This window comes from Thunnus albacares, chromosome 22 (assembly GCF_914725855.1).
Source record: "Thunnus albacares chromosome 22, fThuAlb1.1, whole genome shotgun sequence".
Lineage (NCBI taxonomy): Eukaryota > Metazoa > Chordata > Actinopteri > Scombriformes > Scombridae > Thunnus > Thunnus albacares.
In genome coordinates, this window is record NC_058127.1 from 8,661,330 (window position 1) to 8,675,896 (window position 14,567).

At 39.0% G+C, this 14,567-nt stretch overlaps 2 protein-coding genes across 2 annotated transcripts; both read left to right on the plus strand.

Moving 5' to 3' along the window:
* Nucleotides 1-1,278: 1,278 nt before the first annotated feature.
* On the plus strand, nucleotides 1,279-7,226 carry LOC122973788 (E3 ubiquitin-protein ligase TRIM39-like). Its single transcript, XM_044341525.1, has 10 exons — nucleotides 1,279-1,571; nucleotides 3,245-3,479; nucleotides 3,598-3,991; nucleotides 4,168-4,263; nucleotides 4,361-4,594; nucleotides 4,684-4,831; nucleotides 4,932-4,958; nucleotides 5,065-5,129; nucleotides 5,537-5,659; nucleotides 6,430-7,226. Exons 1-10 carry the CDS (start codon nucleotides 1,532-1,534, stop codon nucleotides 6,829-6,831), a joined length of 1,764 nt encoding a protein of 587 aa, XP_044197460.1. The 5' UTR covers nucleotides 1,279-1,531; the 3' UTR covers nucleotides 6,832-7,226.
* A 3,064-nt stretch (nucleotides 7,227-10,290) lies between these two features.
* On the plus strand, nucleotides 10,291-14,567 carry si:dkeyp-74b6.2 (cerebellin-1). The gene is made up of 3 exons (XM_044341566.1): nucleotides 10,291-11,033; nucleotides 13,029-13,148; nucleotides 14,014-14,567. Exons 1-3 carry the CDS (start codon nucleotides 10,728-10,730, stop codon nucleotides 14,209-14,211), a joined length of 624 nt encoding a protein of 207 aa, XP_044197501.1. The 5' UTR covers nucleotides 10,291-10,727; the 3' UTR covers nucleotides 14,212-14,567.

Genomic DNA, 14,567 nt, shown 5'->3' on the forward strand with positions numbered 1-14,567 from the left:
TGAACTCTCCTTTAGCTTTTGTCTTGCACACAGTAAATTTGGGGGTTTTAGTCAAAAAAAATCAAGCACCTTTACAAGAAACAAGATCCAGGAAGGACAAATGTCAAGCAAGACTTCCTTGTTTTTTGTACTTTAACCCACCCCACTAAAGGGCACCTGTCATATGAGCCATCAGAACCACACAGCGCTTCCTTCTTCCATTGTGAACTAAGGTGATTAAATAATTGGTTGCAAACCAGACTGAACAACTGTTCATGCCAAAGGAAACTTTAAACCACAGTCAAAACAGTGAGTTTTGCGGCCACCATAGGTTCCCCTACAACGCTTGGAAGGGGAGGGGTACTTATTTGACTGCAATCTGCAACCTCACTGCTAGATGCCACTAAACTCTACACACTGGACGTTAAAGGAACACAAACAGGTCAATGTAAAGGATAAGTCTAGTGTCATTCTGTATTTTTCCAAAACAATAATGCCTAAACCAACAATGTATTAGTTAGTCCTTCTCTTTCTGTCCTCCTTACCCTGTCTGTGGTGTTCAGACACAACCCATTTGTTCCTACTAAAGATGTAAATCTTTAAAAACCGGTCAGAAATATATAGTTTTGATTTTTGATAAGATTAAGACAACAGTCTGGTAAGTCTGGTGATAGATAAATAGATAGATAGATAGATAGATAGATAGATAGATAGATAGATAGATAGATAGATAGATAGATAGATAGATAGATAGATAGATAGATAGATAGATAGATGCTATGGTTCAGCTTATTGGAAATGTGAAAGCATCACAGTGCTACAGGAGAAAAAAAAAAACACTACATACTACCTTGTTAGCTAAAGACAAAACAATAAACTTTCTAACTGCTAACATTTAGCCCATTAAGAAATGTGAGTTTATTAGTCACATTTTTGAATCTGGTCTTCTCCTCCTTGTTACCTCCACTGCACTTTGTCGGGGCATTACTCTGGATACATTTCAAGATACAAAATTGCACAAATTAAAGTTTTCTGTGTGTAAGTTCCTGTTTACCTGCAAGTAAAAGGGAATATTATTCTTAAGAATAGTTTATTATGTTAAATTTCAGTCAAATCACATGATAGATTGGAAGAAGTGCACATACATGTACAGATTTCAGTTGCTTATTTGTTGGCATTTTCACATCATTTTAGAAGGGTTTCTATCCTGATCAAGTTCCTGGCTGTTACTCAATGACTGACATAGTGTTGTTCCCGTAACACAAGGATCAAACTTTTTTATAAACAGTTCCAGTTACAGCTCACTCTGCAGCTTCTGTGTTGTATTGCAGTCACACAGACCCAACCCTTCAATCCTTCAACATCAACTGTTGCACATAATTAAAGCTCAGTGGTGCAATACAGTAACAGCAAAGTGAAAAAACCAGAAATACCAGAACAGTTGAGGTTATGTAAGGAAATATATCTGAATGGTGTCAGGAGGAGCTTAATAGTGGGTGTGACTGTGGACTTGTGTCTAAAACCACTGTTGGCCGCATCAGCACAGTATCTCATGAGGATGATCAGGACTCTTGAGATGTCAACCCACACAGGTGAGACGTTACTGATATTCAACTGCTGCTGCAAGAAAACAAACTTTTATACTGTGAGATTGATGCAGCGCAAAGCTGCTGCTCCACAGGCTTCAATTAACATCATTCTGTAAATTTAAAACCTGTTCATAGCTGATGACAAACACCTTTATTTCAGAAAATGTACCAAAAAAATGTTGCTTACTGTTAAAATTATTAATTATCGACAGTAGGACTTCAACACAGATGTAACTCAATTAGTTAAGTTTTCAAATCAGCATGAGCATGCAAGTGCATAGGAATTTAAAAAAAAACTGTACAATTATTTAAAATGTACAGGACCAGTCTGTAAATTTACAATTTCAATATGCAGCATTACTGTATCATGATTTAAATTTAAAGAGTTAGTAACAGAGACATGATAGACATAAATACAAGAGAAAAATTCTACATCTTGTCAATCAGTCTTAACTCGGCTCACTTTAATTGCAGTATTTGTTGTTGTCTTGTTATTTAGGTACCTCAAATTTCATCCCTTGTCATGAAGTGTTTACGTTATTTAATCAAACCTCTGTATTTGCAAGACGTTGCAGCCACAGAGATGGTTCAATTCTAATCTCCAAATTTAGATTTATAACTGAAAAACTTCTCAAAACTTCACCAAAATCTACTTACTGTTTGTTCTTAACACAAGAACAGTAATTAATGTGTCATTAAAGGTAACTGAGCGTAAGTCTATTATATTTTATAGCTATTTATAGGATCTATTATTTCTTGTCTGGCAACAACTGGTCATTACATTATAATCTATCCTATGTAATTATAAATGTCATTGCAAAGTGCAATTCATTAGCAGCCTGTTGTACAGCAACTTAATATTGTTCAGTGTTAGATTTCATTTTTTTACTCAATTACAATGAGTCATATATGTGCTACAATCCTGAAAAACTTTATTTTCTTTGTGTAATTATCATTCAGCATGTGTGTGCTGGCCCAGAAGTTAATAGGAACATTAACATGTGTTGACTAGAGTGACTTCAGCATGTAATACGGGCTGATGGCCAGTGTGTTTGAGTGTGTCAAAGCAGTGGGATATTGTTTTTCATGTTGTAATGATATGGCGAGTGAGCACTAGTGTATATATGTTTTATAAAAGTTATATGTCAGTACTAGTTTTACCTGAGAATATAATTACATTACATGAACAAATAAATCAGTTTGCTTAAAAGTATTGCAGGAAAACTCCTCAAATAGACATTTTTTCTCACATTTTCAGTTTATTGTAATATTTTTATGTGATTAGATTTATGACCCAAGAGTCAGTAGGTTTTTAGCCCAGCTTGACATTAAACTAAAAGCTTTCACCAGTTCTCCTGAATAAATGTAGACGTGCAACATCAGATGTAATGTTGCAATGAGTAGAAACTATTTTTGGCTGGACTGAAAACACACCACTAGTTTAACAGGGTGAACAAAATTCCTGCTCTGTCAGATTTTTAGATATGGGTTTATGGCTTTCGCAAGAAGTCAAGCAAACATTTGAACTACACCTTTACCTGCGTGGGAGGAGAAAAACACTATTTGTGTCATGTTCAACCCTTCTTTTAGAAGCAAAAATTCCTTCCATACATGACATGTAATTTGTGCATACATGACCTCTGAGCATGTTTGAGTAAAATAATCTAATTTTCCAGTCAGGAACATGGCCTCCAAGCCGTTTGAGAAGCAGTTCCATTGCTGCATCTGTCTGGATATCTACACCGACCCCGTCTCCATCCCATGTGGACACAACTTCTGTCTGGACTGTATTGAACACTTCTGGGATACGAAGGACAAGTCGGAGTGTCCGCTGTGCAAAGAGACGTTTCGAGGTCGTCCAGACCTCAGGATCAACCGGAACTTTGCTGATATCATTGAATTCTTTAAAAGGTTTGTTATATTTATTATCTCAATAACGTTTATCTTTCAAATTCGTGTAAGCCATTTAATTTAGAGCAAATTATTTGAATTAAATTGAAATTTAACTGAATTTAATTCAAATCAAAAGGTCTCTGTCACCCACACTAAAGCAAGAGGAGGATGTTGACGTTGCGGTGCGACTAGGAAGTGGGGAACATTCCCCAAAACAACTTTCAAAGGCTGACGATGTTCTTTGTGATATCTGTCACGAAAACAAGTTGACAGCGGCAAAGTCGTGTCTCGTCTGCCAGTTGTCTTACTGTGAAACTCACCTCATGTCTCACCTGAGGGATCCAGCCCTGCAGAGACACCGGCTGACGGATCCGGCTACCTTCGCCACCAGTCACCTTTGCAGAAATCACAACAAGCCTCTGGAGATGTTTTGCAAGACAGACCAGATACCCGTGTGTGTGGAATGCACAAAGAGGGACCACAAACAGCACAAGATCGTTCCCATGGAGAAGGAGAGCAAGAGGATCAAGGTGAGGAGGAGTTTATTTTATTGATCTAGACAAATTTGTTTATGTATTTTGTATTTTTTTAAGCAAGGAAATAAACTCGCAAGTAGCGTATTTCTCCCTGAAGCCAGTAAACAATTTCTTACAAGTTTTCGTACAATTCTTGTCTTAAAAACCCAAATCTTTCCTGGCTTTCGCAGACTCATTTGAGGCAGACAAAGTCCGACATTCAACAGCTGGTCCAGGCCAGACTGAAAAAAGTGGAAGAAATCAAACATTCAATGGATCTAAGCAAAGTAAGCTTTGCATGGAAGCATACTTAGAAAGATTTAATTAGTCAGGTTGGTCTGTTTTTACCTGTAAGTTTACACATTCTGTCACTTCATTCAACAGAAAATCACAGAGAAAGAGATTCAAAGCAGCGTTCAGGTCTGCAGCATGCTGATAAGCACCATTCAGAGACACCAGGCCGGGCTTGTCGAGGAGCTCAAGCAGAAGCAGGAAGAAGCTGAGACTAGAGCTAAGGAGCTGCTCGATGAGCTGGAGCAAGAAATCAATGACCTGCAGACGAGAAGCAGCGAGCTGCACCACCTGGAGCTCACCCAGAACCCTCTTCACCTCCTACAGGTTAGATATATGAACTACACTTCAGTATTTCTTTACTGTGGAAACATACCAAAACAGTACTCAAGAGTACATGTCCTTTTCTATTCTAGAGCTTCCCATCTCTAAGTAGACTCCCATCTACCAGGGACTGGTCTGAGGTCCCAGTCCACTCAGATAATTGCATGGGGACAGTGAGGAGAGGCATAGCTAAGCTTGTGGACATCAGCCAGGAGCTTGCAAACTCACTGTATGCAGCAGGTCAGTAATCCTTTGATTGATTCACAGAATGACCAAAGATTTAAGAGACTCTTGTGAAATCAATACATGAAAATAACCCTTTTTTTCTCCCTTTTTACAGAAGCAGACAAGATGAATCAATACGCAGGTAAGCGCTCGATCAGACATCCAATTGCTTATTTCAGTAAATATGTTTAAATTGATCAGAGCCCCTTTTGAGTACTCAAAATTGTTTTTCTTTTCTATTTCTCTAGTTGATGTCACTCTGGATCCTGCGACTGCTTCAGGCTGGCTGGCGCTGTCTCCAGATGGAAAAAGGGTAAAGCATGACTGTGTTATTGCTAAATAATTAGTGTAAATGACTCACTTTTAAAAGGAGATTACAAGATCGTTTGGGTTTCTCACATTTAAGATTGGGATGGCATTGAAAAGGACATCTTTTTCAAGTTTGTGTGATATCTTTTGTTCTGACGCAGCAGGTTGAAAGCGTGTTGAGCCAAAATTGTTTTAGTGTTTGTGCTGAAACACCCCCTGCTGGCTTGTATTGCACTGTAATAGAGGTGGTGGTAATGTGACACTGACTTAAAAATGGAGGTGTGAGGAGGCATTAGAAGTGAAGCTAAAAGTGCTTTAATTGTTTATTTGGAGAACAATAACCAGCTGGTAGCTCTGCGTTATGATGATGATGATGATAGTGATGATAATGATGATGATGATGATCTTCAGGTGAGCATCAGCTGCCAGAAGAAGAAGGCTCCACTCCCAGACAATCCTCAGCGGTTTGACTCCTGTGTTTGTGTCCTGGGGAAACAAAGCTTTGCATCTGGAAGACGCTACTGGGTGGTTCAGGTAGGAGCTAATAAACATAAAAACACACTTTAAGCCAGCAGTACACTTAAAAAAATCTAATATATTGGGTCTTCAAAGGAACCATAGTTTTACACCAACATCTTTAAACTGGTTGATCAGACACAGCAAGCTACATATTATCTTTACTTTTAGGTACAAGTAACATGCACAACCAATCACAATTAATACTGTAATTATGACCAGTTTTAGGCATGTTTTGTGGGGATAAAGTAAAGGTTGTGCTGACATTTAGTGCACATATAATAGCGATTGTAACCAAATACGGAAGTACATTTGTGTCAAAAATCCACCTTTTTATTTCATGCATAAATATATTGAATTTGATTACTTGTGACATGTACTGTTGGTCTTAATCTGAATTGCCTTTTTTTTAAAAAAAAAAAAAAAACATGTTGCATACACAGTAATGATGTAATGAATAGTATTTAACATCAGTTTAAACACTCTCTCTAGACTTTGCTAGTTTACTCTGCTGTTTCTTTTGTTGTTTCATGGTCTTTTTTTATTTTTCATTTGAAGTAATACCTTATTTAACATGTTATATTAAAAGAAAAGCTTAAAAATCACACAAGACATTCTCCATGTAGTAAATTCAAGCACAGTTGATCTAACTGTGATACGCTGTAAAAGTGCATCACACATTTTCATTGTGAGAAAGCACCTAGCAAATGTGTTTCTTAAGAATGTTTTGTTTTTCTCTGGTTTTATTGCTGCCTGTCTGACTCAATATTCTGGACGTTGTGTTTCAGGTTGATGATAAAACAGACTGGGATCTCGGCGTTGCCAGAGACTCTATAAACAGGAAGGGGGCCATCAAGGTGCGTCCCGACAGTGGTTACTGGGTAATCTGCCGACGGAAAGGCGGTAGCCTGAGTGCCTGCACCAGCCCCTCCATCACCCTCCACCTCAAAGAAACCCCACAGAAAGTGGGCGTCTTCCTGGACTATGAGGAAGGTGTGGTCTCCTTCTTTGATGTAGAAGCAAAGACTCACATTTATACGTACAGCGGGTGCACCTTCACTGAATCTCTCCACCCATACTTTAATCCCTGTGTTCAAGACAACGGCAAGAACATCGCCCCATTAGTGATCTGTCCTGTTGAGGTAGGGGTCAGAGAACGACAGAATGTACTCATTGAGGCAGCTGTATGATGTGTCAAAAGAAAGGGAGTTGCAAACCAATGTTCAAAAAAGCACATATCTAAGTTCTTGTTCAATAACATTTTTTGACCATTTTGGTTGAGCCACCTTTTTTTTTTACATTTATTGTATAATAGTATTTGACCAACATTGACCTGCAACAGGCCGAAATTTACGCTCTGTGGAAGACATGAGGCACATGTTTTCACTGTCTACAACATGGCAGTAAGACAACATGAATTGTTTGCTTTTTAGAATTTAGAATTTTTCACTGTTTTATTATTCAAAAGAATCTTTACAAAATGTTACCATGTCATGACTCTAAAATTTATATGAACTTTATTCAGTGTTTAAAATTCATACCCATATGACTGGGTGTGAGCCTGCTCATTTCTGAGCAGTAATTATGTTATCAGATGATGGTTTCTTATTGTGTAAAAACTGGTTTTCAGATCAAACAATTAAAACAGTACACACCTCTAAAGACTCACCTATTCCTTTGACATTGCTGGTAACAGCAACAAAACACTGAGAGCATTTTTAGTCCCTGTAATTCACCCATCATCTGATGGGATGTATGTATGCATTTTTTCCACCTTTTTAAAATAAAAAATGTTGAGTGTATGACAGTAAACCTCCCTAGAGACCACACTTTTGTCTGTTCATTTTACCCTTCCCTTCCAGTGCTGAACAATTTGGATCTCTCTCTCTTATCTAAAAGGAAACTATAGATTAGATTTGATTCACTTCTTGCACAAATGACATGATCCCAATCAGCCCAACAGCCATGGAAACCTATTCTCTTCATTATAAATAGCACTCTTTCCACTGGCTCTTTCACTTCTAGCCTAAAGCATGCTGTAGTCTCACAGCTGTTGAAAACCCTTACAGTGAAGACCCACTAGAAGCGAATAATTCACACAACATCGCCTTCGCCACTTCTCCATTGTCACTATGGGCATGTCAACACCTGCTGGCAAGAACGTGGAGATGTTTACTTCATAATGTCAACAAGTTTTTAGCTTGTTAACATTTCTTAGCAATAAACAAGTAAATAAATAACTCACCGCTTTCTCTGACAGTTTGCACTACTTTGTGCCAATCTGCATTTCTTTTGTCCATGTCCTTGGAATCTGGTAGAGAAGGGTCATATAAAAGTGGATTTCTCTCCTCCATGGACATCTTCCCATAGCTTGTTGGTCTACCATCAATCACAGTCTGCACTCCCATGTTTTCAATCCTACATTTGTGACTAAACATATTGAGTTGTACTTTGTTAGGTCTTTTCTTTCTGTGCAAGCTGTACCCCTGGAGTTCCTCAGGGGTCAATACTAGGCCCATTGCTCTTCTCAGTTGATGTTGTTAATTTCCATGCAGATGATATCCAGCTACATATCTTTCTAAAACCCAATGAATTCGCCCCATTCTGGGATGTGATATGAAGTGGTGGATGTCACAAATTCTTTCTCCAGTTTAATGAGATAAATTCTGTGAAAAATTTTATTTGACACCTCAGAACATAACAGCTTTGCCAAATCGTTTGTTTTGTTTTTCTAAACCTGCATGAAAGGGATGTTTTTGTCAGAAATGACAGATTTTTTCCCCATAGAACGGATACATAGCAGTTTGGGATAAAGTCTTTCATTTCCGGCATCCGATGTGTGATCTGAGTTAAAAGAGAGGAGGAGGAAGGGGGGGGGGGGGGGGAACGGGTAGGGGGTCGAGGAGACGTGAGAACAGAAGGGCCGCAATGCTCGTGATGTAATTAAACGTCTGCTCAAACACTGGGGTTTCCTGGAACAGAGAGATAGAGGAAGAGAGATGGGGAAAAGAGAGGGAGAGAAGCAGAGATAAAGCTGCAGGTAAGGGGAGAACCGGGCTGTTGGGATGCTCTAACTTTACTGAGGCAAGCTGGTTACTGTATCTCACTGCAGAGCCAAAGCTAAGAGTGAGAGGTGGGTGTTTTTCACTTTTCTTCTAAATTTTGTTCATGACATACTTACTGTATACAAGTTGCAAGGGTAGTTTTTCTTGAAAATGCTTGTTCTATTTATTGTTGGGTGTGATATTGAAGCGCTACTTGTGGTTAGTCGTCTGACTTTGCAGAATGATGCAATATCTTTAGTAATGTTTAATGAAGTCTTCCAGTTTCACTACGCTGAACAGATGTTTTATCATTAATCAAAGTATGAAACAACTGCTGTGTGACTTTTGGCAATTGGTAATAGTGTTCTCAAATAATGTGGGTGTACTTTAAGACAGAGCTGGAATATGTGTTTGCAGTACTCTATGTGTGTGTGTTTATGTAAAGGAATGCAAGAACAGAAACAGGGATTCAATTGGAAACGTGCAGGGGGGGAAAGAGGGGGAGTATTTACCCACAGATGGCCTCTCGGTGGTGGGATTGTGATAGTCCACTATCCCCCCTATTGAGTCCAGCTGGCAGCACTCAGGGCCTCTTCCTGGCCAAAGCATTACCTCATCACTTTTCTTCTTCAAATAATTTTTCTTGTATTTTTTATTGCCATCCACTTATATATGTTATTGGATGTTGGATTTCTCCTGTCTTATGTGATCTGGGCCGTTTCATGTTACAGCACCGTAGATTTTAACATTGCTGGACAGCCAAATATATTGGTGTGATGTGATTTTTAAAATATACCTAAAGCCACGATGCAAGTTTAAAGAATTTCCACAGGTGACCAATGTAATAAACACATTGATATTTATACAGTGAAGATTTGTGGCAGAAATGTGCCACCAGGAAGTTGGAGATGCTGGAGATTGTGTATTTTGTTGCCCTTTTTTGTCTGATTTTAATTCAGTTTTAATTTAGATAATAACCTTGCATGAAATAGATACATACTTATACATGTATTACATGCATAGAATAGCAAAAATATGCACACATACATATTTTGAGCTTGAATAAGATGAATTATGTAAAACAGGAACTTATTCGGTCAAGTGGGGGCTTCTATAGTACTGTATTTATCTAACCCTGTCTCCCAGAAATTAAATTTACGTTATCCTGTTTTGCACCAGCAAATACATTTTGACAGAAACATAATGCTGCCCAAATTTGGGTTTTTTTAATCAGCATTATTAGAAAAAGGTTTTAATTAACATATCTGTAAATGTGCACTTAACATTTTTGCAAGACAATCACTGACATATCATTTGTTTTCCTTTGTTTTCCTGCTCACTGCAACTTAAGCATTATTAAATATTTTAATGGTTATGTTTAGGCACTCACAGCACTTGATTAAGGTTAAGGAAAGATTGTGGTCTTTGCTAATACTGAAAAATTATTTGGTTAAATATTAATAAAGTCAATATATGGTTGTATTAACCATAAATTCTAAATTTAAAATATGATGCAGATAGTAGAATATCACATACATAAAATATGTGAAATTGTCATGTGCAAAATTGTGCTTTTATTTCTCTTCTAGTCAAACAGGCCTGAAACATTGACAGCCAAATGATTTGGACTTCTTTGTCAGTATCCAACTAGCTGATGGGCATTCTCACTGTGATCTGAGGAGCTCAATAGCCTCCATCTTTACTGTCCATATAAGGACTTCCTGTCTGCTGTTATGGGAGGCCACCATCTTGGTGCCAACTAATAGCCCTCTCCGAAGAGACGCCATCTCCACCCAGTCTTGGCAGAACTGTTAGTTGAGGATTCATGTCCCACGGGATGCGAGAAATCCTTGGTTGATGTGTTCTTTTCAGATGAAATTATGACCCTGTTGCTAAAGTGAGGTGCGCTCCAACCACATCTTCACGTTCTCGCTGAAGATTTGTGGTGGCCATACTGTTTCTGAGGATCTTCCTCAGTGTGGGGGGAGTGAAAACACCAACGAAGACCTAACAGGTCTCAAAGCTCGTCCTCATTTGGAACTATGCCCTATCCATCTCCTCCCGCTTCACTCTACTCTGCTCCCCGCTCTGTCTTTTTCGTTGGACTGCTGCTTCTCATCCATTGGGGGCCATCAGAGGTCAGTTGCCAGAATGACACAGAGCCAATCGTGTTGGAGGGAAAGTGTCTGGTGGTGTGCGACTCCAACCCCACAGCAGAGCCAGCGGGTAATGCTCTGGGCATGTCGGTAAGGTCAGGAACTGGTCGGGTGGCCTTTTCAGCCATCCGTAACACCAACCATGAACCCTCAGAGATGAGCAACCGCACCATGACAATCTACTTTGACCAGGTGGGTTTCAGTAGTATTTGTGCTAATATGCTTCTTGTTTATTGGTAACAAGGATTCAGCAGCTTATTATCTGGATGATGTCCAGATGAACCTTAGCTTCACAAAGACAGCCCAATCTAGCAGTGCTCAGTGGGAATTGATGAAAATAAATTTGAACTCAGCATTGCTTCAGTCTTTTGTTCCCGTCTTGGCATTTTGGTTAATCCAAGAAAAAAAGTCAGTTGGCTTTGCAAAAAAAAAGTTTAAAAGTTGAGTTCACAGAGAGTTCATACACGTCTAACCACTTGCAGAGCATCCCAGAAGAAACAAAATATTTTACCTCTTCTGCGCCAGATTGGATGAACACTCCAATTGCTGTACTGGTCTGTGATTGGATTTATGTTTCTGATTGTAAAAACAAAACAAAAACGAGGACGCCTACTAGAGATGTTAGTTAAGTGGGTTCCTGAATATATTGGAGGTACAAAAAACATTATGCAGCCAAGGAATGGTGTTTCATTTTATATCAGCAATGCATAGTTTAAATAGTTCATGAAGTTCAGGAGAGAAAGAGTTATGAAATCTTTGTAACTGATTGATGTTGAGCTCAGTGGAGTCTCAGTGGATGTTTTCTGGACAAAAAGCATGATTTCTACAAAGCTAATTACATATAATCTTAACTCAAGTTACCCATTTAAACATACACTACATTGCCAAAGGTATGTGGAGACCCAGACATGGTGCGTACTCTTCTGGGATGGTTCACAAGATTTTGTTGGAAGCATGCTGTAGCATTAAGATTCCCCTTCATTGAAACTTTAGGTTTAGGTTTAGGTAGGCTTTTCAGGGACCGAACAGTAAAGTCCTAGACTTCTTTATATAGTTGTCCGTGGTGCTTTCACAGATCATCAACCATTTAACAAAATGGGGACAAGAGTTCATTGTCTGACGAAATATCACAACACAAGCACCAAATGTGGACAACTGAATCCCAAGAATAAGCAGTCCACAGCTTTTAGGATGTACTCAAGACAAAAGGCAACATGGACTCACATAACATCACATTATAAGGGACAACAGTAGTGTGACACTAGTTGTGAAAATGCAGTGATAAAAAGTGAATAAAAGACTAGAGATGACAAACATATTAAGATACCATCATTTAATTCAGGAACTTTGACACTAAGGGTCCAAATCATAAAATGAAGTCCCAGACCAAAATGTATAGTGTAATTTGTAGCTCCCCCATTTTCTACATATTAAATAGTGAGCTCAATTTAAGTTGTTTGTCTTTGTTCTGTGTTTTCGCCTCCTGCAATCATAACTGGATCTATGATAATACTGCCTGCAAATACTGCAAATAAACAGGATCTATTCCCATTGACTCCCCAGTCACTGATCACACTATAAACACAGAAGGCACACTGCATTACTGGCAGCAAACATTATAACCTGAGTCATTATCGGTATCTAAATTATCATCATCAACAGGGCCACAAACACCAAGCTGCATGTCTCATATTAATTTGTTAGCCTGGAAGTATTGCATAATAATGATACTAAGCAGTAATGCTGAGTAATGAATGCAATTTCTAGGAACTGTGACTGAAAACCAATAATGAAAAAAGAGATGTACAAACCAGACCAGACATGACGAGTCCTTATATGTCATGTTCGGTCTGGTTTATACGTCATTCTCTTTTCTATTGGTTTTCAGAGTGGTTTGTGTCTTGCAGTGGGTGTACTGCATCTTCTTTCAAAAGTCCTGCTAGAACACTTTTTTCACATCCTCATTTTCTTGTTCTTCAAATTAGCGTCAAAGAGAGTGGGCAGGATTTAAGTGCTTGATGATGAAAAATTTGATGAAAAAACATAATTGTGGCTCAACAAATATCACAAACCTTCCTCGAATTACATATTTTTGATCAAATATTAAAAAATTGAATGGACTATTAGAAGCTTGACTCAAGGCCTGATTGTACTACTTCTCTCTCTTTTTCTTTTTTTCCTTTTCAGATCTTAGTAAACGTTGGCGGCCATTTTGACCCAGCGAGGAGTATCTTTGTGGCTCCCAGAAAAGGAGTCTACAGTTTCAGCTTTCACGTGGTCAAAGTATACAACCGGCAGACAATACAAGTAAGAAGAACCACTTTCAAAGCAATTCCACTTTTAGTAAAGCTGTTTTTTTTTTTTACTTTGACTTGTTTCAAGCATTTACTGTATTAGCTTCCTCTCCCGTTGAGCTGTTAAGGCGTTGACAGCAACACAAAACATTTAATTGTCAACATTTAATTTAATCCAAATATTCTCTCGCCAAGTGGCATATGAAACGTCTGTGAAGATTCTCAGTCATCCAGGTCACGGTTATCCAAGGAGGATTGAATCGAGAGGTGGGGGATAAATGGTGTCGTTGACCTCCTCCCCTGTTGAGTTTATCCTGTCCTATTTTGGATAGAGAGGACAGATGGTTTGAAACAGGAATGAAGGAGGCCATATACGTCAAATTAGAGAAACCATCTCTCAACAGGGGGAGGAGGTTTACGACACCACTTATCCCCCACCTACAATGCTGTCCTTTCATCCCTTCCCAGGAGATTTAACAGCTATTCATATTTGGCCTCGTGACAACTCCAGCGACTGTCATTTACACTTGGCCTCAAGTGAGTCCACAGACCTTAACGACTGTCATTACAACAGCCAGGAGCACTAACAAAACAAGTGGTATCAATGACCTTGATAATGACCCCACAGAGGTTAAATACCTGGGACTCCCCACCAGTCAGTTAGAACTGAAGAAGCCCCTTGGATGAGAAGCGAAACATCTTCAAGTATCTACAACCAAGTCAGTTGCCCTTGATTCAACCCTCCTTGGATGGCATATGAAACCTTTCACAACAAAGTAGATGAACTGAAAAATATCTGGTTGTCAAGCTAAACAACATCCAGAAAAGCTGACATTTTGAAAATACAGGGTTTCATTCAAGTCTCCCTTTTTTTCCAGGTGAGTCTGGTTCTCAACGGCTGGCCAGTGATCTCGGCCTTCGCAGGTGATCAGGACGTGACCAGGGAAGCTGCCACCAATGCAGGGCTGGTGTTGATGGAGAGAGGCGACAAGGCTTACCTCAAACTGGAGAGGGGGAACCTGATGGGAGGGTGGAAGTACTCCACTTTCTCTGGGTTTCTGGTGTTTCCCTTGTAGGGTGGGGGTGAGCAAGTTAGTGATTAGAAGGGTTTATGTTCTTGTAATAGCTAAGGGTATTGATAAAGAGGGCAAGGTTCAGAAAGGAGGAAGCATCAATAGTTAAACATCCAATTCCACGCTGAAACCAGGAGCAACATCAAACTGCTTTGATGCATCTTCATTTGTATCAGAAAAATGGGTGAATTCCCTCTGCACCAAATAATCCTGAATGTAATTTCCATTTCCATTGCACTTTTATGACTCAGTGTCTTTTGTCTGGCTAGCAGACTGTGATGTGTTGTCTATGCTTGCTTATACCCGGTGTCTGAGGTGTGTTATTTTCCTTCAATGCATGAAATACAGCGTAGAAAATG

What these genes read in the sequence shown, in the direction of transcription:
- LOC122973788 (XM_044341525.1), top strand. Translation starts at nt 1,532, where the DNA reads ATGAGGATGATCAGGACTCTTGAGATGTCAACCCACACAG. An exon ending in TGAGATGTCAACCCACACAG is followed by an intron (nt 1,572 to 3,244) that starts GTGAGACGTTAC and finishes CTAATTTTCCAG; the next exon opens with TCAGGAACATGGCCTCCAAG. An exon ending in TGTCTCCAGATGGAAAAAGG is followed by an intron (nt 5,130 to 5,536) that starts GTAAAGCATGAC and finishes GATGATCTTCAG; the next exon opens with GTGAGCATCAGCTGCCAGAA.
- si:dkeyp-74b6.2 (XM_044341566.1), top strand. Translation starts at nt 10,728, where the DNA reads ATGCCCTATCCATCTCCTCCCGCTTCACTCTACTCTGCTCCCCGCTCT. An exon ending in TGACAATCTACTTTGACCAG is followed by an intron (nt 11,034 to 13,028) that starts GTGGGTTTCAGT and finishes TTTCCTTTTCAG; the next exon opens with ATCTTAGTAAACGTTGGCGG. An exon ending in ACAACCGGCAGACAATACAA is followed by an intron (nt 13,149 to 14,013) that starts GTAAGAAGAACC and finishes CTTTTTTTCCAG; the next exon opens with GTGAGTCTGGTTCTCAACGG.